General features: G+C 56.5%; 1 protein-coding gene and 1 long non-coding RNA gene across 4 annotated transcripts; both read left to right on the top strand.

Moving 5' to 3' along the window:
• Positions 1-8: 8 nt before the first annotated feature.
• On the top strand, positions 9-19,176 carry ARSA (arylsulfatase A). 3 transcript variants are annotated; one of them, XM_005310824.5, is made up of 9 exons: positions 10-167; positions 1,188-1,529; positions 11,241-11,481; positions 13,098-13,316; positions 13,674-13,843; positions 14,676-14,800; positions 15,376-15,503; positions 16,181-16,283; positions 16,424-19,176. In XM_005310824.5, the coding sequence occupies exons 2-9, from the start codon at positions 1,300-1,302 to the stop codon at positions 16,720-16,722; spliced, it is 1,515 nt and encodes a 504-aa protein (XP_005310881.2). In that variant the 5' UTR covers positions 10-167; positions 1,188-1,299; the 3' UTR covers positions 16,723-19,176. The 3 variants fall into 3 exon arrangements, with proteins under 3 accessions (XP_042715944.2, XP_005310881.2, XP_065447695.1); XM_042860010.2 differs by lacking the exon at positions 13,098-13,316 and having other exon boundaries at positions 9-167; XM_065591623.1 differs by lacking the exons at positions 10-167; positions 1,188-1,529 and adding an exon at positions 3,558-5,458.
• A 2,045-nt stretch (positions 19,177-21,221) lies between these two features.
• LOC135983450 (uncharacterized) lies at positions 21,222-23,432 on the top strand. The gene is made up of 2 exons (XR_010601123.1): positions 21,222-22,740; positions 22,826-23,432. It is a non-coding gene; the product is annotated as an uncharacterized LOC135983450 (long non-coding RNA).

Raw genomic sequence — 23,432 nt, 5'->3', positions numbered from 1 at the left:
GCTCACGTGACTTGCGGCTGGGCGCGGAGCGGTGTTCGCCGGGGAGAGCCTGCGAGGAGCCCGGTCCAGTCCGGTCCCTCTCCTCTGCCCGGTCGGGAGCGCCGACCGGTTCCTCTGCCTGCCCCGGCCCCGCCCCTCGGAGCGCGGCCCCGGCTGCCGAGCCACAGGTGAAGCCCCTGGGGTCGGTCGGTCGGTCCCGCTCTCCGCTCCGGGCTCCTCCTGCGGCGGGGCAGGGCGCCCCGAGTCGGTGCCCCCTGCCCGGCTGCCCCCTGCCCGCCCCGCCCCTGCCCCCTGCCCGGCCCCGCCCCTGCCTTGCCCCGCACCTGCCCGGCCCCGCCCCTGCCTTGCCCCGCCCCTGCCCCCTGCCCGGCCCCGCCCGGCTGCCCCCAGCCCCGCCCCGCCCGGCTGCCCCGCCCTCTGCCCCTCACCAGGCCTGCCCCGCCCGGCTGCCCGCCCCCTGCCCCGCCCTGCCCAGCTGCCCCCTGCCCCGCCTGGCTGCCTGCCCCGCCCCAGGCCTGCCCTGCTTGGCTGCCCCCTGGCTGCCCCGCCCTGCCCCGGGCCGGGTGCTGACCCTTGCCCTGCCCCACGCTTGCCCTGCCCTGCCCCTGCCCTGCCCGGCTGCCCCCTGCCCAGCGCCTGCGGTGTGACTCTCACCGGTCCAGGGCTTTGTGGCCCCAGCCTCGAGCCCAAGACCCAGGGCTCCCCAGCCCCTTATTCCGCAGCGCCAGGCCCCGGCGCCGCAGCCTGGCTCGGAGGGTTCTGCCGGCTGCCAGGAGGGGAGGGAGGAGCCGATTGAGATCCAGGGAAAGGCTGGGGGTGGGGGAGATCCGGCCTGCACATTGAAGCTCCCGTAGAAGGAGTGAGACTGATTCAAACTGCCCTCTTTCTGCAGGGAACATGGAGCTTCAGTGCACAGGCCAGATTCCCCTGCCTGCTTTGCCCTGGATCACACCCTGCTCCGGGAGTCTCCGTAGCCCTTCCTGCCAGCCTGTGGGGCAGGGGCCTTGGCTCTGCTGCGGCCTGCTCTGCAGAAAAGGGGCTGGGAGCCCTTGCACCTCTGGCCCCCAGAACACCCTGGGCTTGCCGGGACTGGGATTGAAAGGCCTGCTGCAAGAAGCAGTTAGCTAATGTGATCCAGCGCGGTAGTGCAGACTTTACTGTGTGCTAAACTGTTTTCTCCCTGGCAGGTCGTGGGTGGAGCGGCCCTGCCCGGGCAGTGGGCAGCTTGGGATATCTGGATGACCAGAGGAGGGCCTGCTGAGACAGAGTCCTGTCCATGCTCGGGGGGCCTCTGGGGACATGAGGTGGGCGTGTATCTGGCTCCTCTGTCCCCTGGGCCCGCTGGTCTTGCTCTCTGCATCCACAAACCCTCCCAACGTCCTGTTAATCTTTGCGGATGACCTGGGGTTTGGAGATTTGGGAAGCTATGGGCACCCCACCTCAGCCACGCCCAACCTGGACAAGATGGCGGCCAGGGGCCTGAGATTCACCGACTTCTATGCCAGCTGTCCAATCTGCAGCCCCTCGCGGTAGGTCCAGCTTCGTCCCACTTCCCCGTCTGCAGCCCCTCCCAGGACAGAGCAGTAAACTGTCTGGTGGTCTCTGAAGGCAGGGCACTGAGAAACAGCAGAGAATTGAATGGGGGCCACAGGGGGCTGTCTAATGTCCTCCCTACTGAACTGCGGGAGGGGGATAAAGTCTGTGGGTGATGCTGCTGCCAGCAGGGACAGGGACAGGATCAGGGTGAGCCAACAGCTGCACATCCATGCTGGTGGCAGCAGCTGTGCGACCGAACGGCCATGTGGCCAGCCCTGAGATCGTGAAATTGTTTAAAAGGTTAAATTGTCTGACCACCTCCCCCAGCGTGTGCACAACAGGTAGAGTTGTAGGGTGCGGCGGCTTTGGCCCTTGCTGCAGGAGGTCTCACTCGAGGACCCGGCCGAGATCGGGGCCCCCTTGTACCAGGCACCGTACAGAGGCATACGGTCCCTGCCTGGAGAGTTCACAGTGCAAAGAACGGGTGTGTGTGAGAGAGAGAGACGTGGGAGCCAGGATCCAGCTCACTTCCACCGACACCCCTTAGATGGGAACCGCTGCGAACTCCTCCTGGGCTGGATTCAGGCTGGTGCGCTCCAGCTGGGAGTCTCTGCAGCTCATGAGCAAAGCCCAAGGCAGCCAGGCCTAGCGGTGGGAATGTCACACCTGGGGGGAATGAGGCTGTTTCTGGGGAAGGAAAAGTGTTAGTCTGAAGCTTGTCCAGGCAGCGTGTTCTCTTTCTCCACCCAATGTCTGTGTCTCAAACGCTGTCTGCCCCACCCTGTTCTTAAAGGGGTAGCTCCCGTTAACCACATCTAATAATAGTGCATCAGTAAAACAAGTATTAGCACAAGCTCCAAATTCCCTGCTTAGGACACGGTTCAGCAGTGTATACTCACCCAGGGTGCTGGCGCTAATTTGCATACCAGGTATGTATTTTTGCTGGGCCTGAGTTCATAGTCTTCCGATTTACAGAGCAGACCTCTGCCGCCTGTGAGGTGGGACACCAGGCTCTTACCCTCAGTGAGGATCAGCCCCTGCGGGAGACACTACACACGCTGCCAGCGGGTTACACAAGAATGGCAGACCGCAGCAGAGCATCAGGTCTCAGGATTAATTGTGTCCATTCCAGGAGCAGAGCCGGATCGAGTGGTTACAGGCAGTGCACCCCAGGGGAACAACGCCCCATTTGGGTTATTGGGGCATGAGGTGGGAAACGAACCTGCAAGCTCTGGCTGGAAAACCTGGAGCCTCTGGAGCTCCCGGGAGCGAGCCAGCCCCCCAGCAAAGTAGCAGTGTCACGAGTCGCTCTCTGTAGTTGGTGATTGAGCTGCAGGGCGCTAGCGTAGGTTACCTTGGCACCTAATTTGCTCTTGACAGACAGTGTGGCCACATGGCTGAGCCTTGCGATTGTGCTGCAGGAGAGATGGGGAGTCTAGCCCAGCTTAGCCTGAAGGGACCTTGTGAATCATAGAATATCAAAGTTGGAAGGGACCTCAAGAGGTCATCTAGTCCAACCCCCTGCTCAAAGCAGGACCAACTAGGGTGCAGGAGAGCTGGGTTCCATTCCTGCCTCTGCAGCTGGCCTGCTGGGTGACCTCGGGCAAGTCCCTTCCCCGCTCCGTGATTCAGCTTCCCTGTCTCACATGGAGCTCCCACCTCCTTTGTAAAGTGCTGGGAGACCCGCTGGTGTCGGCTGACGTGCCAAGGGGGCAATGAGTTACCCCAGAGTACGGCACCTTGGCTCACGTGCAGGGACAGAAATGTTCCCCCATCTGGGGAAGAGCAGGAACTAGAGCTTGTGGGGTGTGGGCTTGGTGTTTTTAGGGCACTTTCCCCTAGGCTGCCAGACAGGGTGAGGAGAAAATGCTTGTGATATTCCCCTCAGGTGCTGTCTGGACGGTGATCTGCTAGGTCACTCCAATCCTTGACTCTGGGAGCCAGCCTTTCCCTGCTCTGAGCACCCTCATTCCTGGGCTGTTCACGCACAGCCTCTGGCAAGTAAGCTGTGCCTTGGATTATGCAACCGAATGACACTAGCCAATATCTCCGGTCCCAGACACAACCCTAGGAACCTCCGTCCTGCAGTGTCCAGTTATGCCCGCTGGATGCTGCAAGCTTCTATGAGTTGGTCAATTTAACAAAGAAATTGATATGTACCAGGCTTGTTATCCCAAGGGGAGTCTCTGACATGCTTCAAACCAAACATGCTACTTCAGGTAGAACAAACCAACAGATTTATTAACCACAAAGGTAGATTTTAAGTGATTATAAGTCAGAGCACAAGAAGTCAGATTTGGTCAAATGAAATAAAAGCAAAACGCATTCTAAGCTGCTCTTAACACTTTCGGTGCCCTTACAAACTTAGATGCTTCTCATCACAGGCTGGCTGGTTGCCCTTCAGCCAGGCTCTCTCCTTTGATCAGCGCTTCAGTCAGTTGGTGGTGATGTCTGTAGATGGAGGTGAAAGAGAGAGGAGGAGTATGGCAAACGTCTCTCCCTTTTATCATGTTCTTTCTTCCCTCTTGGCTTTGCTCCTCCCCCCCTTCCCCCCCGTCAGAGTTGGATGAGCATCACCTCATCGCAGTCCCAAACAGACCAAAGGAAGTGGGGGGTGACTCACTTGAGTCCAACAGATCCTTTATTGCTGCCTAGGCCAGTGTGCTTTGTTCCTGTGAGGCTGGGCTGGGTTTGTCCCAGACATGCCCTGATGAGGTGGTGTTGTGGTCAAAGACACCCACGCAATGATTTTAGTTCAAAGACTCAAGCCTGAGGTCAGTTTATTGACATACATACCAGTGCACTGGGGTGCAGTCCGAAGACTGACATCCCGAGGGCCGCTCGCAGGCGGGCTTATATTTCGTCAAACTGCAAACGAAGTACAAACAATGCGTCATGAGTTAAGAAACTAGGGTTGGGGTCAGTCCCTCCCCAAACCGCGAGTTAAGAAACTAGGGTCGGGGTCAGTTTCCTCCCCCTCCCCCCTAGCTACCTTCCTCATTTTTCTGAGAAGTGGGTGTTTATTTGGGTAGAGGGGCGCTTGGTGGTTTTCCCCAGGGGTGGTACTTGGCACCAGTTTGGGTACATTTCTCAAGACACATGTTATTTTCCGGGGTCTTTTGGTTAAAGATTGGGGGGGAGGGGGTTCCGTGGGATGCCTAAAGAGGATCTATGATTGGCTATTTTTGCAGATAGCTGGAATCATGCAGTGGGTCGCAGATCACCCAAAGGAGAAGCTGCATGAGTCAAGAACTTGCATTTAGCTAAAGTTACCTATTGCTTCACACAAGTCGTTATTATATTTCATTAGTGCTGCTGCTGGGGCTTCTTATTTTTTCCCTCCTTGCCCCTCCCCCCTCCTCTGGACATGACCCTTGACTGAGTTTGGCAGAAAACTGTGTTGTTCAGTCTTGCTCAGGCTTAGGCCTGCACCTGGCCTGCACTGCTTTGTGCAAGGGCAGCTAGCATAACAGATCTCTGTTCGAGGGTTTATTTAGGGGCCTTCAGATTCACAGCTCTGGCTATTAAAAAGAAGGCCCCCCTGCTCTATTCCCCCACAATTTCCCTCCTCTGATGCCCTATAGGCATCGCTACTATCATTAAACAAAGGGCCATAGGACAGTATTCGGATTTAGAAATGACACTAAGGTGGTCGATTTCTGGATCTGAGTGACAATATAGTGTGGGGTGGGGAACATTTGTGAAAATAAAAAGAGCTTCCGGTGGTGGTCGGGGCTGAACCGGGAGCCAGGGCAAACGGCAAAATTTACATAGACAACAAGCAACAGCCAACATTAATGTGTAACAAATTGCTAGAACAATTTAAAATAGAATGTGAAGAGCAGAAGAGGCTAGCCAACTGGGTGTAACTTGGGCGATTTCCTTAGAGGCAAAGCATGCAATATCGTGGGAGGAGCATAAGGTATGTACTTGATAAGCAGTTTGGAAGGCTTTGGCCTTTTTGTTGTATTTTATTTTTATTGCATGCATTTGGTCTTGCAGGTGAGATAAGTTGGAGAGCAGAGGGAGTAGAGAAGTGAGGTTTAGGAAGCGGTTAGGGATAGGGGAAGTTCAATTAAATGTAAAAGAAACACTTGGCTGGAGGGTTACATAAACGTGAGGATTAGCAGGCCATACAATAAAGCGGCTTCCTTGTGCAGTGGTTAAGTTAAGGTGAAAGGGGATAGGGATGTGGGGGTCCGATGGCAGGGCACATCCATGGTTCCCACTAAATAGTAATTTTCCCTCTGGATCTTTACCTATCGCTTCCCCTTCCCAACATGCCAAATTAAAAACGTTAACCACTTTTCCAGGATACAATTTGCGGAGGCAAAATAGCTGTGGGGGTTCCAAGGGCCATAATGACCACAAGGTTCCGATACCCACCCAGATATGTTGAGCAGCAAAATCATAGGGAGTGGTGATGAAACAGCTAGGTTCATGGGGTGGTTTAACTTCCCATACCTGCCGGTGGATAACCCAGTCCCATAGACAATTCGCCCAGGGTTCTGTCACAAGTAAGTGCACTGGAACCCAGGTGCCATTTACTGGTCCCGAAGCATGGAAGGAGCATGTCGAGGAGTTGCAGGCCCAATTAGATAGGGTCCAAGTATGCCTCCACTTCCATAGCTTGGCCTTTTACTGCAGTGGTAAGGGTTTCAAGCCACCACTGATTTAAAACTTTGGTTCGCATATTTGCCAAAAGGTTGTTAAAGAAATCTTGCATTTGGCTGCATGCTAAATCCCACCCAGTGTCTTTTCCTGTTAAAACAAGGGTGTTTATTAACCTTGTTAACAGGGTTTGGGTGGTTGTTCCCAACCCTGATAAGGTATGGAGAGTTTTTATATCTGATTGGGTGTTAGTGAGTCCTGCCTTAGTAATAAGGCCTGATGCCCTTTTTAAATTTCCCAGGCGTTCTTCCTGGTCCTGGGCTTTGTCTATGTTCCAAATAGCAGCCGCTACAGTAAGACCATGTAAGACTCCTTTCACCAAGCCCCTTTTTCCCCGATGGAAACTTTCCCACTGCACAAGCTGGGCCAGCCGAATGGCTGCTCCCTGGGAGCAGTTGGGGTACGGAGTAATAGTACTAAATAGAAAATAATAGTTCCTACAGTAGCATTTAGCACAATTCACTGTTGGAAGCGATAATTCCGTCGGTAGAGTGTGCTATACCACATTTGCTGGTCTGAAACTTGAATTTCTCTGACACTACGGCCAGACAGATTTGTATGGGAATTGGAGAAGATATGAGGGGGAGTTGCTGGGGAGTGGGGACTATAATAATGGGCAACCATGTTGAGCCGGGATACACCGCAATACGACACAGGCCAAACCGGAGGTCACTGATTGGCTAAAATTTAGACTTTTTCCCTTCCCACCCCAAGTTCGTCAAGGAGGAGAGGCTGAGGAATATTAAAAGTCTTATCTTCCAGTAGTTTTGGCTAGCTTCCGCAAGCTATTTTTCAAGATTTCGTAGTCTTAGTTCACTTAGCTGTCCGGCAATGAGGCTGCAAGGGAGGGGTTACCAGCACAATCACCTTGCTTAGTTGGAGACTTTATTATGGCCTCAGGTGGAGAAGTTGTTTTCTTGCAAGGTCCGAAGGCTTAATGGATTTGTCAGCAGACAAAGGAGAGGCACCAGACTTCTACCCAGAAGTGAAGGACAAGGCAAAAGGCTGGCAACCCTTTCCCCCTCCTTCACCCCTGTTGTCCAGAAGGAGCAACAACGCCAGAAGGAAAGATAGACCGATCAGCCGAAGAGCCACTCCAACGAGAAGCATGGACGGGTAGTCAATTTTTATTGAAATGGCTCCTCGATCAATCGGTTGATAATTAACAGGGCTTGACAAGAGCCCCTCAACATAGGGCCAGGGCAGTTCTCTTCTGAGGGACCCCTATGTAGACCCAGCCCTCCGGTTCCCCGCCACTTACTGAACCTAGAAGACTGGGTCCACACAAGGACCCAGCACAATTTGTTAGTGCCTGGCCATGGTGTAATTTATTAAACGACTGAACGTTTGAGCTAGGGCCAGCAGGGCACTGTCGGTAGCTGCATTGGGTGCTCTGGTGAAAAATTTTTATGAGGGCTGAATTTGGTCTTTTGATTGGGAGTGGCCTTCAAAGGGCATTTGGCCATACTGGATCTGTGAAGCGGCACATATACCGGATCTGTGAAGCGGCACATAGCTCTTTTATAATCAGTTCAGATATGTCAGATTGTGATACAAAATTCTTAAGCAAAAGCCTTACAACAGCCCCCGCATGACACATTCTACCAAAGAAAAACTGTTGCAAAACCTCCGCCCAAGATCCTGCATTTGCCCTTTTTACAAGAAAATACCTTACTAAAACTAACACATACTTACAATTATAACATTTAAACATTTGAATAGAATTAATTCAAATATTTAGAAAGAGTTCCCAAAGAGGGAAACGTGCTGCCTGCCCAATTATTACGTCGCTGACAGTAGTGCTGGGCCACAGAGGAAAAGTTTTACTTAACTGCAGCAATTAACGGTGCACAGTCAGCCGGTGATGCACACGAACTGCCCTGCTCCTGGAGAGTTTTTGCCTGAGCTTATTTTAAGCCACGAGGACACATTTTCAGCCTCATAACTATATACATGAAATTATGACCCATAACATTACTGTAACAATTACTATAACATCACTATAACAACCATGCTCAGTATATCATGAGCCTTCCGAAGACACCCGACATGACAAACTTTGCATTGGATACCGCACAATCACTTTATAAGGATGAACATGGGGGTGTTGGGTGTTCCCACGAGGTACCGAACATCACAACGCTGTCTTGGATTTGCTTCCCCAGCATTGTGTGAAGGCTGGAACCTTCTGAGCCATGGCAAGACGACCTAGAGAGGGGCCAAAACTGATTGATTTGTGAGAGTTTCCAGTGCTGGTGCAGAGGGAGAGATGGGGCATGCACAGCGTGTGTGGCATGACTGTGGAGCTGGTGGGGAGTTTGTGGCGACAGTGGAGAGGGAGAAATGGGGCATGTGCAGCATGTGACGTACAGCAGCATGGAACTGGAGGGGAGTTTGCGGTGCTGGTGCAGAGGGAGAGATGGGGCATGACTGTGTGGAGTTGGCCTGGTGAGGGCTTAAGAGCAGGCTGCAGGAAGCCGGGCTGGAGCTGGAAAGGCAGTGCAGGGAAGATATTTTAAGGTGGGAATAGTCCTGGGGGGAGAAGGCAGCACATAGTAGCGTATCCTGGGATGGCCTGTGGGTTGCAGCGCAGCTGTTTGTAATCCCATTCATCAGCGGGTTCAATACCATCCCCAGTGACATCAGCGCTGGGTTAAGGCAGGGAGAGACGTGATCCCTGAGATTTGAACATTGCCACGGGAAATGTACGATTCCAGGACAGGTGGGTGACTCAGTGGTCTGCACAGATTCTCTGGCGATGTGGATGGCCTGGCTGTCGCACGAGGACAGGTGAAGTGGCACAAAGGGGACTGGAGACTTCGCAGAAGTGGCAAGAAAAAGGCTTTTAGATCAATGATGGTAAAACCAAATGTCTGGCTGGAAGCAGACGATAAGCTCTTGGCCGAGTGTACCTAGCACTTAAGAACCATAGTTAACAAGTCATAGAATCATAGACTATCAGGGTTGGAAGGGACCTCAGGAGGTCATCTAGTCCAACCCCCTGCTCAAAGCAGGACCAATTCCCAGCTAAATCATCCCAGCCAGGGCTTTGTCAAGCCGGGCCTTAAAAACCTTTAAGGAAGGAGATTCCACCACTTGCCTAGGGAACCCACTCCAGTGCTTCACCACCTTCCTAGTGAAAAAGATTTTTCTAATATCCAACCTAAACCTCCCCCACTGCAACTTGAGACCATTACTCCTTGTTCTGTCATCTGCTACCACTGAGAACAGTCTAGATCCATCCTCTTTGGAAACTCCTTTCAGGTAGTTGAAAGCAGCTATCAACCCCCCCCCTCCCATTCTTCTCTTCTGCAGACTAAACAATCCCAGTTCCCTCAGCCTCTCCTCATAAGTCATGTGCTCCAGCCCCCTAATCATTTTTGTTGCCCTCCGCTGGACTCTTTCCAATTTTTCCACATCCTCCTTGTAGCGTGGGGCCCAAAACTGGACACAGTATTCCAGATGAGGCCTCACCAATGCTGAATAGAGGGAAGTGACCACATCCCTCAATCTGCTGGCAATGCCCCTACTTATACAGCCCAAAATGCCGTTAGCCTTCTTGGCAACAAGAGCACACTGTCGACTCATATCCAGCTTCTCGTCCACTGTGACCCCTAGGGCCTTTTCTGCAGAACTGCTGCCTAGCCATTCGGTCCCTAGTCTGTAGCAGTGCATGGGATTCTTCCGTCCTAAGTGCAGAACTCTGCACTTGTCCTTGTTGAACCTCATCAGGTTTCTTTTGGCTCAATCCTCTAACTTGTCTAGGTCCCTCTGTATCTGATCCCTACCCTCCAGTGTATCTACCACTCCTCTCAGTTTAGTGTCATCTGCAAACTTGCTGAGAGTGCAGTCCACACCATCCTCCAGATCATTAATGAAGATATTGAACAAAACCGGCCCCAGGATCGACCCTTTGGGCACTTCGCTTGATACCGGCTGCCAGCTAAACATGGAGCCATTGATCACTACCCGATGAGCCTAATGATCTATCCAGCTTTCTATCCAGCATATAGTCCATTCATTGAGCCCATACTTCTTTAACTTGCTTTCAAGAATACTATGCTCAAATAAATTTGTTAGTCTCTAAGGTGTCACAAGTACTCCTGTTCTTTTTGTGGGAGACTGTATCAAAAGCTTAGTTAAAGTGAAGGAATAACACATCCACTGCTTTCCCCTAATCCACATACCCAGTTATCTCATCATAGAAGGCAATTAGGTTAGTCAGGCATGACTTGCCCGTGGTGAATCCTTGCTGACTGTTCCTGATCACTTTCCTCTTCTTGAAGTGTTTCAGAATTGATTCCTTGAGGATCTGCTCCATGATTTTTCCAGGGACTGAGGTGATGCTGACTGGCCTTTCCTTGCCATGGGGTGTTGGTACCACTAAACAAAACACCTCCCTCCAGGGCAGGGGTGGGCAAACTATGGCCTGTGGGCCGGATCCAGCCAGTCAGGGCTTTGAATCCAGCCCACGGAATTGCCCCCCACAGCTCCTATTGGCCGGGAACAGGGAACCACGGCCAATGGGAGCTTCGGGGAAGGTACCCGTGGGCGAGGGCAGCGTGCGGAGCCCTCTGTCTCCCCCCCCCCCCCCGGGCCGCAGGGACGTGGTGCTGGCCACTTCCGGGAGCAGCACGGGCCAGGGCAGGCATGGGGCCTGCCTTAGCCCCACTGCCACCCTGGAGCCGCTCAAGGTAAGCAGCACCGGGCTGGAGCCTGCACCCCGAATCCCTCCTGCACCCCGTACCCCAACCTTGTGCCCTGAGCCCCCTCCTGCACCCCATGCCACTCCTGCACCCCAACCTCCTGCCCTGAGCCCCCTCCCGCACAGCGCACCCCCACCTCCTGCCCCAGCCCTGCACGCAATTCCCTCACCCAGATGTGGCCCTTGGACCAAAAAGTTTGCCCACCCCTGCTCCCGGGGCTCGACTAGGCTCCTCCTTGGGCTGGGCCGTGAGCTCGGCAGCCCCTATGGGCGTGGGCACAGGACTCCTCCGACTTCTCCAGCTTTTCTCGGCTCCTCTCATCCCCAGGGCGGCCCTGCTGACGGGTCGGTACCAGACACGCTCCGGGGTTTACCCCGGTGTGTTCTATCCCGGCTCCCGGGGAGGCCTCCCGCTGTCCGAGCTCACCATCGCGGAAGTGCTGAAGGCTCGGGGCTACACCACGGCCATGGTCGGCAAATGGCACCTGGGACTGGGGGCCAACGGCTCCTTCCTGCCCATCCACCAGGGCTTTGACCACTTCCTGGGGGTGCCCTACTCCCACGACCAGGTGAGCCTCCGGTGTCCTGGGGCAGAGGCCTGGGGGGTGTCCCGGCCCTCTGGCAGGGCTCGGAGCATGTCGGGGGGGGGGGACAGGAAGGGATCGGTACAGTGTCTGGGGGAGGTGCCCTGGGGCGATGGAGGCCGGGGGCTGGTTTGGGATGGTGCCTGAGGGAGCTGGGTCAGAAGGCTGATGGTGGCTGGGAGGGGATCCAGGCTGGGCCAGGGGGCAAGGGGGGGTGAATGAGGTGGTGGGGGCGTAGCTGGGCTGACAGGAGGCTGGGGCATGCTGGGTCTGGATCTCTCTGGAGTGGGGGCTGGGTGAGGCAGGCTGCGTCTGTGTCTGGGGGGTGCAGGTGAATGGGGGGCTGGGTGGGTCAGTGGCTGGACGGGGGGCATGGGCTGCATTGATATGGGGTTGGGAGGGGCACACTGGGTCAGTTTCTTGGGGCATGTGCTGAGTGAATGGGGGTTGGGAGGGATGGCTGGCTCAGTGTCTGGGGGGCAGGTGGGGCAGGCTGGGCTCCCCCTTTCCTGGTGGAGTCAATGTATACCAATAACCCAGAAGTGTTTACATTTCTGGGATTGGGGGTGGGGTGGGGGGGGAAGATGCCTGACCACTCCCTGGCATGCTGCACAAAGGGAATAATGGGGCCTCGTCCCTGTGAGGTGTGGGGGGTGCTGCTGCCTGGGCTGGGGGGGGGGATCTAGTCCTTGGGTCGCTGGAGTAGGGTTGAGTTGTGGGGTGCTGTGGGGAAGGGGTTGCTGTAGGGTGGGATGAAGTCTGGGCCCCTGGGGGAGCACTGGGTTTGAAGTGCTGTGGGGAAGCGATTGCTGTAGGGCACAATGAGGTCCGGGCCCCTGGGGAAGGGTTGGGTGTGGGGTGCTGTAGGGTGGGATGGGGTCCAGGCCCTGGGGAAGGGTTGGGTGTGGGGTGCTGTGGGGAAGGGGTTGCTTTAGGGCGGGATAGGGTCTGGGTCCCTGGGGGAGCACTGGGTGTGGGGTGCTGTGGGGAAGGGGTTGCTGTAGGGCGGGATGAGGTCCTGGCACCTGGGGAAGGGTTTGGTGTGAGGAAGAGGGGAATCCAGGTTGCTGTGGGGTGGGGTGGGATGGGGTCCGGGCCCCTGGAGAAGGGTTGGGTGTGGGCTGCTGTGGGGAAGGGGTTGCTGTAGGGTGGGATGGGGTCCGGGCCCCTGGAGAAGGGTTGGGTGTGGGCTGCTGTGGGGAAGGGGTTTCTGTAGGGCGGGATGAGGTCCTGGCACCTGGGGAAGGGTTTGGTGTGGGGAAGAGGGGAATCCAGGTTGCTGTGGGGTGGGATGGAGTCCGGGCCCCTGGGGAAGAGTTGGATTTGGGGTGCTGTGGGGAAGGGGTTGCTGTGGGGTGGGATGGGGTCCTGGCCCCTGGGGGAGACGTGAGGCGTGCCAATCTCCAGAGTGATTTTGGGGGTGCGAACTGGTCATTGGGTGGGAGTGGAGCCCCGTCCTTGGGGCACTGGGCTGTGGCCTGGTCCTGGGGCGCGGGAAGGGAAGGAGCCTGCGTCTCGGGTTGGCGCTCAGGTGGGGAGCTGGTACCCTGCTGGCCACCAGGCGCGGATGCAGAGCAGAGCGTTCTCTCCTCTCGCTCCAGGGCCCCTGCCAGAATCTCACCTGCTTCCCCCCCCACACCAAGTGCTTTGGGACGTGCGACCAGGGCGTGGTGCCCGTCCCACTGCTCCTAAACCAGAGCATCCTGCAGCAGCCGCTCGCCTTCCCCCAGCTGGTGCCGCTCTACAACAAGTTCTCTCGCGACTTCATTGCCGACTGCGCCCGCCAGGGCCGCCCCTTCCTGCTCTACTACGCCTCCCATGTAGGTGCCGGGGCAGGTGGCCTGGGGTGGGCATGGGCACCTGGGGGTTGGCCAGGATAGAGGGTAGGTGCGGGCACCTAGATGTGCTGGGGGGGCGGGGCTGGGCATGGCCTGGGGCGGTGGTGAGTAGGCCTAGAGGTACCAGGGGGCAGGGCAAGGGGGCACCTGTACCCCCCCTTCCTGCAGCACAGAGCATTGGCCATGATGAATGGCCCCCGCTCGGTCCCCAGAGGAAAGGAAAAGCCCCCAGAGCTTCCTCCCCGGCCTGGCAGCCCCTGGCTCTGCAGGGAGAGGTGGCTGGTCCCAGCTCTGCAGTCTGCTGCAGGGGTCCCCTCTCACTGGCTGCTCTTTGCCCAGCACACCCACTACCCCCAGTTTGGAAGCCAGGAGTACGTGGGCCAGTCGCTGCGGGGGCCCTTTGGGGACGCCCTCATGGAGTTTGATGGCTCAGTGGGGCTCCTGCTTCAGGCACTACAGGAGAATGGCCTGGAGGGGAACACGCTGGTCTTCTTCACCGCGGACAATGGGTGAGTGTGAGCGAGCTGGGGAGCCCCCTTCCACCTGCCCAGGGATGGGAAGGTGTGGGCTGAGCACGGGGTCAGGCGTGGGAGTGGGACTCTCAGGGATATGGGAGTGCTGGGGGGGTTGGGGGTGAGGCAGGGGGATTTGGGAGGTGCTGGGGAGGTTGGGGGTAGGTGGGGATGGAGCAAGGAGATTTTGGGGGTGTTCAGGGCGGATGGGGCAGGGGGATTTGGGGTGCTTGAGGACTGAGGTTTCAGGGGGTGCTGCAGAGGTTGGGGGCAGGTGGGGATGGGGCCCAGGGATATGGGGTGCTTGGGGCAGGGGCTGACAGGGACCCTCAGGGTGGGGGACATTTGGAATGACATGTAAGTTATGGAGTTGATCTGATTTCAAGTTGTCAGGCTGCTCAGAGTGCTCCCCCCTCCCTCTAGCCTGCCCCACCCCCACCCTCCCTGCGTGTTTTCGGGGCAGTGCGGGGGGGGGGGGTCCCACTCACACCCCCACTTCCCAGGGGAGCCCCACTCACACCCCCACTTCCCAGGGGAGGAACATCCCCAGCCCGGTGCTGGAACATGAACGTCTCTCCAGGCTCCCTCTGGACATCCACTGTCCCGTCCTGCCTGCGCTCCTCGGCCCGAGCCGCCTGTGGGGCCCGAGAGCCAAGGGCCTGCGCCAGCCCGGCGGTGCCCTGCCCTATGGACACCCTGTGGGGCTGTGGCGCCCGCAGGGAGCTGGCTGGGAAGGGGCAGCGTGGCCCCTGCCGGGTCTGTGCCAGCGCTCTGGGGCAGGGCAGTGTTAACCTGTGTCTTGCTGATGGGCGCTCTCCCCTCCCCGCAGCCCCGAGACCATGCGAATGGCCCGTGGGGGCAGCTCGGGTCTTCTGAAGTGTGGCAAGGGAACGACATACGAGGGCGGGATGCGGGAACCTGCGGTGGCTTATTGGCCAGGCCGGATCTCCCCGGGTAAGCCTGGCGTTGCTCCCAGCTGCTCTGCGGTGCCTGGCGGGGCTGGCGCACGGCAGCAGGACCTGGGCCTACCTCTGCCCGGACGCCCATCAGTCTCCGCACAGCCTGGGAGGCGCCTGTGATGGACAGGCTGAAACTACAGATTTGGGGGGCTGTGCAGGCCCCAGTGGGACCGGCTCACCCCACACTCCTGCTTGGTGGGCGGGGGAGATGACTAGGGAGTGTGCGGGGCTGGCAGGGCAGAGGATCCAAAGGCCTCAGCCCTGTGGAGGGGGAGGGGAACAACGCATGTCTATGGCTGGGTGGTGTCCGTAGGCCTGGCACCCCAAATTCTGGGCAGAGGAGGCTGTCGCCCCAGGCCCTCTCAGCCCCTCTGCTCTAGGGGCATTGGGTGAGGGATGAATCCCCCTGTCCCAGGAGGTTGGGGGGCCCTCCTGGGTGAGGGAGGGGCTCTGGGGGAGGCGGTTGGACAGTGGGGAGGAGGGTGCCAGCGGGCTCGTGGGATATCGCTGGTGTGAGGCTGGACTGACGGCACCTGAGCCTTTTTCCTTGTGCCTGTGGCCGGGCGCCAGGCGTGACCCATGAGATGGCCAGCACCCTGGACATCCTGCCAACCCTGGCTGCGCTGGCTGGGGCGCCTCTCCCCACTGTCCCATTGGACGGCTATGATCTGAGCCCGGTGCTGTTTGGAGGTGGGAAGGTGAGTGCCCTGGGCCAGTGCTGCCGCGGTCATGCTGCGAGTGTGGGGGTTGATGTGGGGGCGGGGGGCACCAGTGTCTGACGGGCTGCCCTTGCCAGTGGGTGCTCCGCACACTGCTGGGGAGAGGGGCAGGCCGGGGTGTCCGTGACTCAGGGGCCATCTTCACTGCAATAACAAATGCAGCACCGAATCAGCCCTGGTCAACTGGCACGGGCTCCTGGGGCTTGGGCTGCGGAGCTCTGAAACTGCAGTGTCGACATTCAGCCTTGGGCTAGAGCCCGGGCTCTGAGACCCCATCCCATCTCCTTCCTGCATGGCCATTGGCCCGGCACCTGGCCTGTCCCAGCCATGGCTCACTGCCACCCCATCCTGTCTCCTTCCCTGTCCATGGCCACTGGCCCGGCACCTGGCCTGTCCCAGCCATGGCTCCCTGCCACCCCGGCCTGTCTCCTTCCCTGTCCATGGCCACTGGCCCGGCACCTGGCCTGTCCCAGCCATGGCTCCCTGCCACCCCGTCCTGTCTCCTTCCCTGTCTATGGCCACTGGCCCGGCTCCTATCCTGTCCCGGCTCCTTCCTGCATGGCCACTGGCCCGGCCATGGCTTAGTCACTGCCCTTCCCTCCCCATACATGACTCAGCCACCGCCCCGCATGACACTGCCTCTGGTTGCTACACAGAGTCCCCGGCAGATGATGTTCTATTACCCGCCCAGCCCCAGCAAGCTGCTTGGCGTCTTTGCCGTCAGATACGGGAAGTACAAGGCTCATTTCTTCACACAAGGTACCCACCTCCATGGGGGTGGAATGGGCAGCCCCCGCTCCCTGCGTCCTTTTCAGGGCTCTGGTTGTGGTTCCAGCCCAGCCCTGGGGACCCTGGCTGAGGGAAGGTGGCTTCAGCTGCTGTTTGTATTTGTCTCCCAGGTGCCTTCCTCAGTGGGACGACCCCTGACCAGGACTGCCATGGGCCCCTGACGCCCCACGAGCCTCCACTGCTCTTTGACCTGGAGGCTGACCCTGCAGAGAACTATAACCTGCTGCAGGGCGGTGCCGTGGGGCCGGAGGTGCTGCGGGTGGTGAAGGAGATCCAGCTGCACAAGGCGCTCTTCGACCAGCGCATGGAGTTTGGGGAGAGTCAGATAGGGAAGGGCATCGACTCCGCCCTCCAGCCCTGCTGTGCCCCCGGCTGCACCCCCAAGCCCTCCTGTTGCCACTGCTCCTAACCTCCCCAGCCCTTTAACTCTCCCCTTGCCACTGCCAGGAACCCCCCGCTCTTCGAAAGCCTCCTGCTGCTGTGCCCATCTCTCTGCTGCCACTCTCTAAAGTCCCCACGCCAGCCTCCCCGCTGCTCTCCCCAAACCTGCCTGCAGCCGGGCGCGCTGCGTTGGGGTGCTTCCCTGGCCGGTAGAGCTGCCTCCCGCTCCCCAGGCCTGACGCTGAGGTCCCTACGTGCTGGCTGCATGGGGGCGTGGGGTGAGATGCTAGGAGGGGAAGGGGCAGGTTCCTGGGGTGGGGTTACCTCTGCACTGGGAGTCTTTGGCCATTTGACACAAACCTTCGCTTCCCTGGGACGCACTGAGTACAGTGAGCCCTCTGGAGTCCCGGGGGCTCTGGAACAAAGCAAAGGACCCACCCTCAGAGTCTAGCACCCCAATGCAGCCAGTGGGGGGCCCGGCGGTACCAGCCTGCTGCAGCGGGAAGGCCACGGAGCGGAGCGTGGCTAGCTCTGAGGGGCTGGCACAGCAGTGAGGGCCAAGGCCCTATCAATACTGGCGCAGAGGTGGAGTGCGAGGCCAGGATCAGGGCCAGCAGCAGTAGCCGCGGTGCTTGGCCCTGAGCACGTGGACGGGGGACCAACGGGGGCTCTGCAGTCAGGAGAGGAGCTGTGCAGAGCTCTGGGGCAGGTCCATTAACCTGCGTGGATGCAGCCAGCTGTCGCTGTGGGACACGACTTGTGCTTGTTTAAAGGGTGAAATAAGGAGAAATGAGTCCATGGAGTGGCTGCCCTCCAGGCTCAGCTGGTATTTGCAGTCTGTGGGCAGCTGTGACCCGGCTGTGTGCACCGGCGGGCCAAGGAGCCAGGGTTCCCCCCTAGAGCTGATGCAGAGAAGGCCTAGTCCTGAGCCCTCTCGGCAGAGCTCCTGCCCGGGGAGTGAGAGCCGTGAGATGAGCAATGTAGGCCCAGCCAAGGAGGGCCTAGGGCAGCTGCTTGGGATACCCAGGGGAGGAGGTAGCTGCTGGCATCCTGCAGAGAAAGGCCAAGTACAAGCTATGACGCTGACATGCCCAGACAGGCATGTTACCCCTCTGGCTTTACCAGCTTCTCAGTGCTTTACCGGAGGGAGGGGCGGGGGTTCATGTGTGGTCACTGCTGAGCTAAGCGGGATTGTCATGGGTCTTGCAGGATGTTTGTACGGGAAATATTCTGAGATGTAAAGTGTCAAATATTGTGTTCCTCAACCACTGGCGCAGAAGCACATCGCCTGTGGTGGGATGGGTCTTGGCACACAAGAGTGAGACCAATCAATGCTTTCCGACCCAGCTCAGACCTGTGTTTACAGTCTGGACCGGATCCAGGCCGCAGCATTGGCAAAGACAAAAGAACCCTGTAATGGGGTTGGGGACTCACCACTGCGGCGCCTCCTACTGGTTACTCCAGGAATTAGCTCAGTCCAGTGGAGCGTCCCCTCTCGGTGGTATCCCGCCCGTTGTCTTGCCCTTGGTTGGCTTTTGAGCCCACGTTGCTCACCAACTCACGGCATCCTCTTCAGGATCACTGCCCTCTGGCAGTGCCCCATAGTCCATCCACACCGCCTTCCGGGGGGTATCAATCAGCAGTCTCTACACCCCACCACCGTGGTCAACCACACACCCCAAAGTCTAATCCCTCATCAGGGATCTGGCATGGTCTAGAATGGCCACTCCCTACAGCCAATGGCTGGGTGTACTGGAAGGGGGAGACCCAGGCCCGCCCTCTACTCTGGGTCCCAACCCAGGGACCCTCTGGCAGCAGCCTCGCTGTCCTCCACCTCCTCTCCCCTCCATCTGCCCGCTTCCCCTATGGCCCCTTGCACCAGCTAGGCCCTTCCCCTCAGGGCCTGCAGCCTGGCAGACACCGGGCTGGAGTTCCTTTCTGCTCCCCCAGGCCTGACCAGCCCTGCGCTGCCCACAGTGCTAGTCTCCCACCTCTGGAGACAGCCCTTCCCCTCACAAAGCCCTGGGACACACTGAGTGTGCGCTCCCTGAGCAGCCTTTTATAGGACTGAGCCTGGCCCTGATTGGCTCCCAATAAGCCCTTCCCTGATTGGCTACCTATCTGTGCAGGCCCACTGGCCTGCTGCAGCCTAAATTCACACAGAGTGGGGCAGTCTGGGGATGTATCAGAGAAGAAGAAAGGGCACAAGATGTTATCAATTACGGAGGGCTCTTTGCTAGGGGAGCGTCCCCTGAAAAGTGGGTCCCCGCTCTCTGGACTGGACAAGCACTGGACACACTGACCACTGGATGACAAATGCCTTCTTAGACAGGAAAGGGGCTTGTTAACAAGTATAGGCTCTAGATTACATTTTATGTTTTTCTTTTACCTGTAACCTCGTGTTTCCAAACCCTTTTCCTTGCTTTTATTTGAATCTGTAACTGGAGCTCTGTTAAATAAACTGAAAGCTGGTTTTACTGTAGACACGTCCAGGTGCCTTGTGTTGAACTGAAGCGATGCCAGTAAACTGGAGTGCGCTGCTGCCAGCGAACGGGTGTACATTGTGCGTGTGCAGAAGATAAGGGACTGGGCACTTGCGTGTGACAAGGTGGGTGTGTAAATTGTAGCCCACAAAGGGAAAGAGTGGGGCTTGCAGTAGCCCATGTAGGCCTTGCTGGATCCCTAGCATAACTAACCGTGTGAATAAAGGCTGTGAACCAGAGCAGGCCTGGCCTGGGCAGAATAGCAACACACTACGTGGGATTCTTCTGTCATATGGCGATAGTGAACCAGTAAAAGCAACGGCATGATTACAGTTGGATTGTAAGGTCTCTTATCCTATCCAGAGCCGAGGGGGTAGCATGTGAATGGCTCTGATGCCTCCAGGATGAGCATAGATTGGACAGTCATCCATGATTTGTCCGACAGTTTGCACCACGCCACAGTTGCGGTTCGGCGATTCTCTCAATTCCATCTCTGGAGTAAGTATGCGTGTAGTGAGGTGGTGTGGCCTCCCTCCGACCCAGAGAGGAAGGGACAACTGAGCCACCACTACAATGCACATCTTCCATGTCGGGTGCGGACACGGTTTGGAGCTGGCCAGATGTGCCATGGGGAGCTGAAGCCTGGCACTTGCCCAGTTGGGTCATTGATTAGAGTTCGTTTGATGCGTTGCAGATTGGAAAAGAGACGGCGAAGGGGAGATATGATTGAGGTCTATAAAATCATGACTGGTGTAGAGAAAGTAGATAAGGAAGTCTTGTATTATGAGAAGTAGTAAACAACAACTAGGGCTCAAGCAAATGAAATTAATAGGCAGCAGGTTTAAAACAAATAAAAGGAAGTATTTCTTCACACAATGTACAGTTAACCTGTGGAACTCCTTGCCAGAGGATGTTGTGAAGGCCAAGACCATAACAGGGTTCATAAAAGAACTAGATTAATTCATGGAAGATAGTTTCATCAATGACTATTAGCCAGGATGGGCAGGGATGGTGTCCCTAGCCTCTGTTTGTCAGAAGCTGGGAATGGGCGATAGGGGATTGATCACTTGATGATTCCCTGTTCTGTTCATTCCCTCTGGGCCACTTGGCATTGGCCACTGTCAGTAGACAGGATACTGGGCTACATGGACCTTTGGTCTGACCCAGTATGACCGTTCTTATGTTGTGTTAGCTAACATCAAGTCAGCATGTTCCAGACTGGAGAGGGTGGTACAGAAACACACATCTGTCAGGTAGCTACATAAACAAATTCCCACAAGCTGGCACAGGAACGCACTGACCCCTTGTAAGATAAGGAGGGGATGGCAGGATAATGGGGAAGGGTGTCTTGTTTGAATTAGCAGGTACACGGAGAAGGGTGGTAACTCACAACATCTAGAGTGTGATTCGTGCCTTGTTTGTATCCATGTATAAAAGGAGAAGTCCTAGGAGGGGCAACTTTGTGCCAGCCTAGGGGACAGGATCCTGGTGTCCTGACTGACCCAGTGCCACTGGCATGAGCCTACATGTTAGTGTACCTGTAACCACCGAGCCGGGGCGCTAGGACCATGCTTTGTCAACAATAACCCTGGCCGAGGACCGTTGCCACCAAACCGAGCCTTTGGTCTCTCCTTATGACGATGTCGCGGTATGCTGAACGGGTGAGCTGCAGTCCCTGCTAGTGCAGCTGGCACCAGCATTCCAGGAGCAGAAACAGGCCGCCGCGCTCACAGCCCAGCATAGAGAACTCTGCCCCTGGTAGCTTTGGGAGCACGTCCCTGGTGGGCACAGACAGAACTCCCTCATGCTGTAACGGGGGTTAGCGATTCACCCCGGACACCTTGGGGACCCCCCTCAATTGTCACACAGGCAGCCAGACCCTGGGCAAGTGAGAACAGAGGCCACTACTGTTGGGTGATGCCTGTGGGGTTTGGGTGTGTCTGTGCCTAGGCGTTGTGCTACGGGGATCAGTGCCCCGCGGGTACCTGAGCTGGATGGATGGGGATGTATACGGGGAGGGAGGGAGGGAATGGCTTTACCCCATGACTCCTCCTGACGCACAACCTGCCCTAAACAGGCTCTGTCTGTCTGTGCTTGGACTGTGTCCTTGGGGCAGGGACAAGCCGTACTGGAGTGTTCAGAAAGTCCCTGGCACCTGGTGGGGGGTGTGACGAAGTGGGACTGTTCTTAATGTTTCCTCTGAATACTGTAGGGGTGCCTCAGTTTCCCCTATGCATTTCTTAAGTCTCTAGGTGGTGGGATAAGGGGGTGTAATTGTTGCAGAGCAAAGGGCCAGTGTGCATAAATGGTCAACACTCTGTCTCCTGGCAACTAAGGGCCAGGGCCCTTCCCCCCTGCAAAGTGATAGCTAAAGGTGTTGGAGAACAAAGGAATCAGGTGACCTCCTGGCCCGGGAAAGGGACAAAGCCCAGAGGAGGAGGGGCTGGAGAGGGAGTCAGTTTGGAGCTGGCTGGGGACGAGGGGTGAGTGCAGACATGGGTGTCTGGCTCACTGCCCCCCAAAATGGACCTGGCTGAGGGGTCCTGTTCTCTGTATATACAAGCGCTGTTTTAGATCGTGTTCCTGTCATCTAATAAACCTCTGTTTTACTGGCTGGCTAAGAGTCACGTCTGACTGCGAAGTGGGGGTGCAGGACCCTCTGGCTTCCCCAGGACCCCACCTGGGCGGACTCGCTGTGGGAAGTGCACGGAGGGGCAGGGGATGCTGAATGCTCAAGGTCAGACCCAGGAAGGTGGAAGCCGTGTGAACTTCTTGCCCTGAAGACAGTCTGCTCCATGGGAGAGGAGACTTCACCAGAATCCTGACTGGCTCCGTGGGGAGCAGTTCCAGAGCATCGCCCGGGGACCTAGTGACAGGGGGCTCCCATAAATAATGGTAAAAACATGGTGTTACTGAATCCGTTTCTTATCATTGCGGGAGGAGACTCCCAACCCCGAAATCCTTCCCACCCTTGGGTGCCCACGGCATCCTGCGGCCGCGTGTGTGTGAGAGAGAGGGACAGTCGGCTCCTTGGGCAGAGTCTGTCCCCCTGTGTTGGACAGAGCCCAGCACAGAGCTGGTGCGAAGCAAAGGACTATTAAAAGGCTCAAGGAAGGGCATGTTGGGATAGTTGGGCCTACAAATGTCCAAATGAAAAGGACCTGCCGATATGATTCAAGGACAGCTGAAATCATGCTTGGTATAAACAGACCCTGTGGAAGCCAGAAGTTAATGGACCGAAATCAGTGTGACAGATATTATGCCTAGTTGGTGGACAAAATAAGGTGGAGGACGAACTATGCAGCCACTTTCCCTCTTTTGGAGTTTATTTTAAAAAGGACATTGGAAAAAAACATTTTCATCTCTCATCCTATCTTGCATCCTAGCTCAGCTCAGCTCTGACCCTGAACTGGAGGGCACAGACCAGCCGGAAAGACTTTCTCCCAGGAGGATGGCTGCTGGCCTTGCTCTGGTTTAAGGAGCTGTATTTTCATTGTGCATGCTGAAAATCATCATGACATCCGCCCTCCGCCCATCAGTGGAGATACCCAGTTCACAGAAACGTAAATTCCTGGTTTGCCGCCCTTCCCTGTTGTGTTGCTTTCTACCCCACTGTTTCTTTCCTCTTATCTTCTCTCTCTCTCTCAGCTTTTGATCAAATTCTAAAAACCAACTGAAGTGCATTCACCCCAGTCCGCCCTGTCTGGGGAGAAAGACCCCAACCAGATGACCTCGCTGACTGGAAAGTGAACCCAGGTCGAAGCAATAGGAGCCGCGTTTGGCCTGCCAGCCAAAGCGTCTGTTTGTGTCTGACCAGCCAGCCAGTGTTCCAAAGACATCGACAAAAGTCGTAATTCCCTCACCGTTTCTATCCTCTCTCTCCTCCACCTTGTGGCTGGCTGCTAGAAACAGAAGTGAATTGCCTTCACACATCAGCATGGAAAGTAAAATTAATCCTTCCATTTCAACAAAGAAAGGGTGTTTTGAAAATAAGAGAGTGATATTTTGCCTCCAAAAGGAGAGAGACTGTAAAGGTTTTAATTGTTTGCATAATCACTCAATTTCAATTTCAATTCAAAGGCTTGTTTTAATTTCTTGTTATTTCTTGTTTGATCAACACACGTTCAGCTTTGGAGTGAGTGCTTTTGGGCATTTGCCAAGAAACAAGTAAACCAACGTCTCTATAGAAAAAACCTCAGACCTCTTTGTATCACTGTTTTTATGCTGGACAGTGAAAGTGTTTATCCACCTTTAA

This window comes from Chrysemys picta, chromosome 1, assembly GCF_011386835.1.
Source record: "Chrysemys picta bellii isolate R12L10 chromosome 1, ASM1138683v2, whole genome shotgun sequence".
NCBI lineage: Eukaryota > Metazoa > Chordata > Testudines > Emydidae > Chrysemys > Chrysemys picta.
The sequence above is the reverse complement of the archived record's forward strand: the minus strand, read 5'-3'. Positions and strand labels throughout refer to the sequence as shown.

Excerpts from the sequence above, each read along its gene's own strand:
- ARSA (XM_005310824.5), top strand. The coding sequence starts at position 1,300 with ATGAGGTGGGCGTGTATCTGGCTCCTCTGTCCCCTGGGCCCGCTGGTC. Across the intron at positions 1,530-11,240 it reads CCAATCTGCAGCCCCTCGCG|GGCGGCCCTGCTGACGGGTC; the intron begins GTAGGTCCAGCT and ends TCTCATCCCCAG. Across the intron at positions 11,482-13,097 it reads TGCCCTACTCCCACGACCAG|GGCCCCTGCCAGAATCTCAC; the intron begins GTGAGCCTCCGG and ends CTCTCGCTCCAG.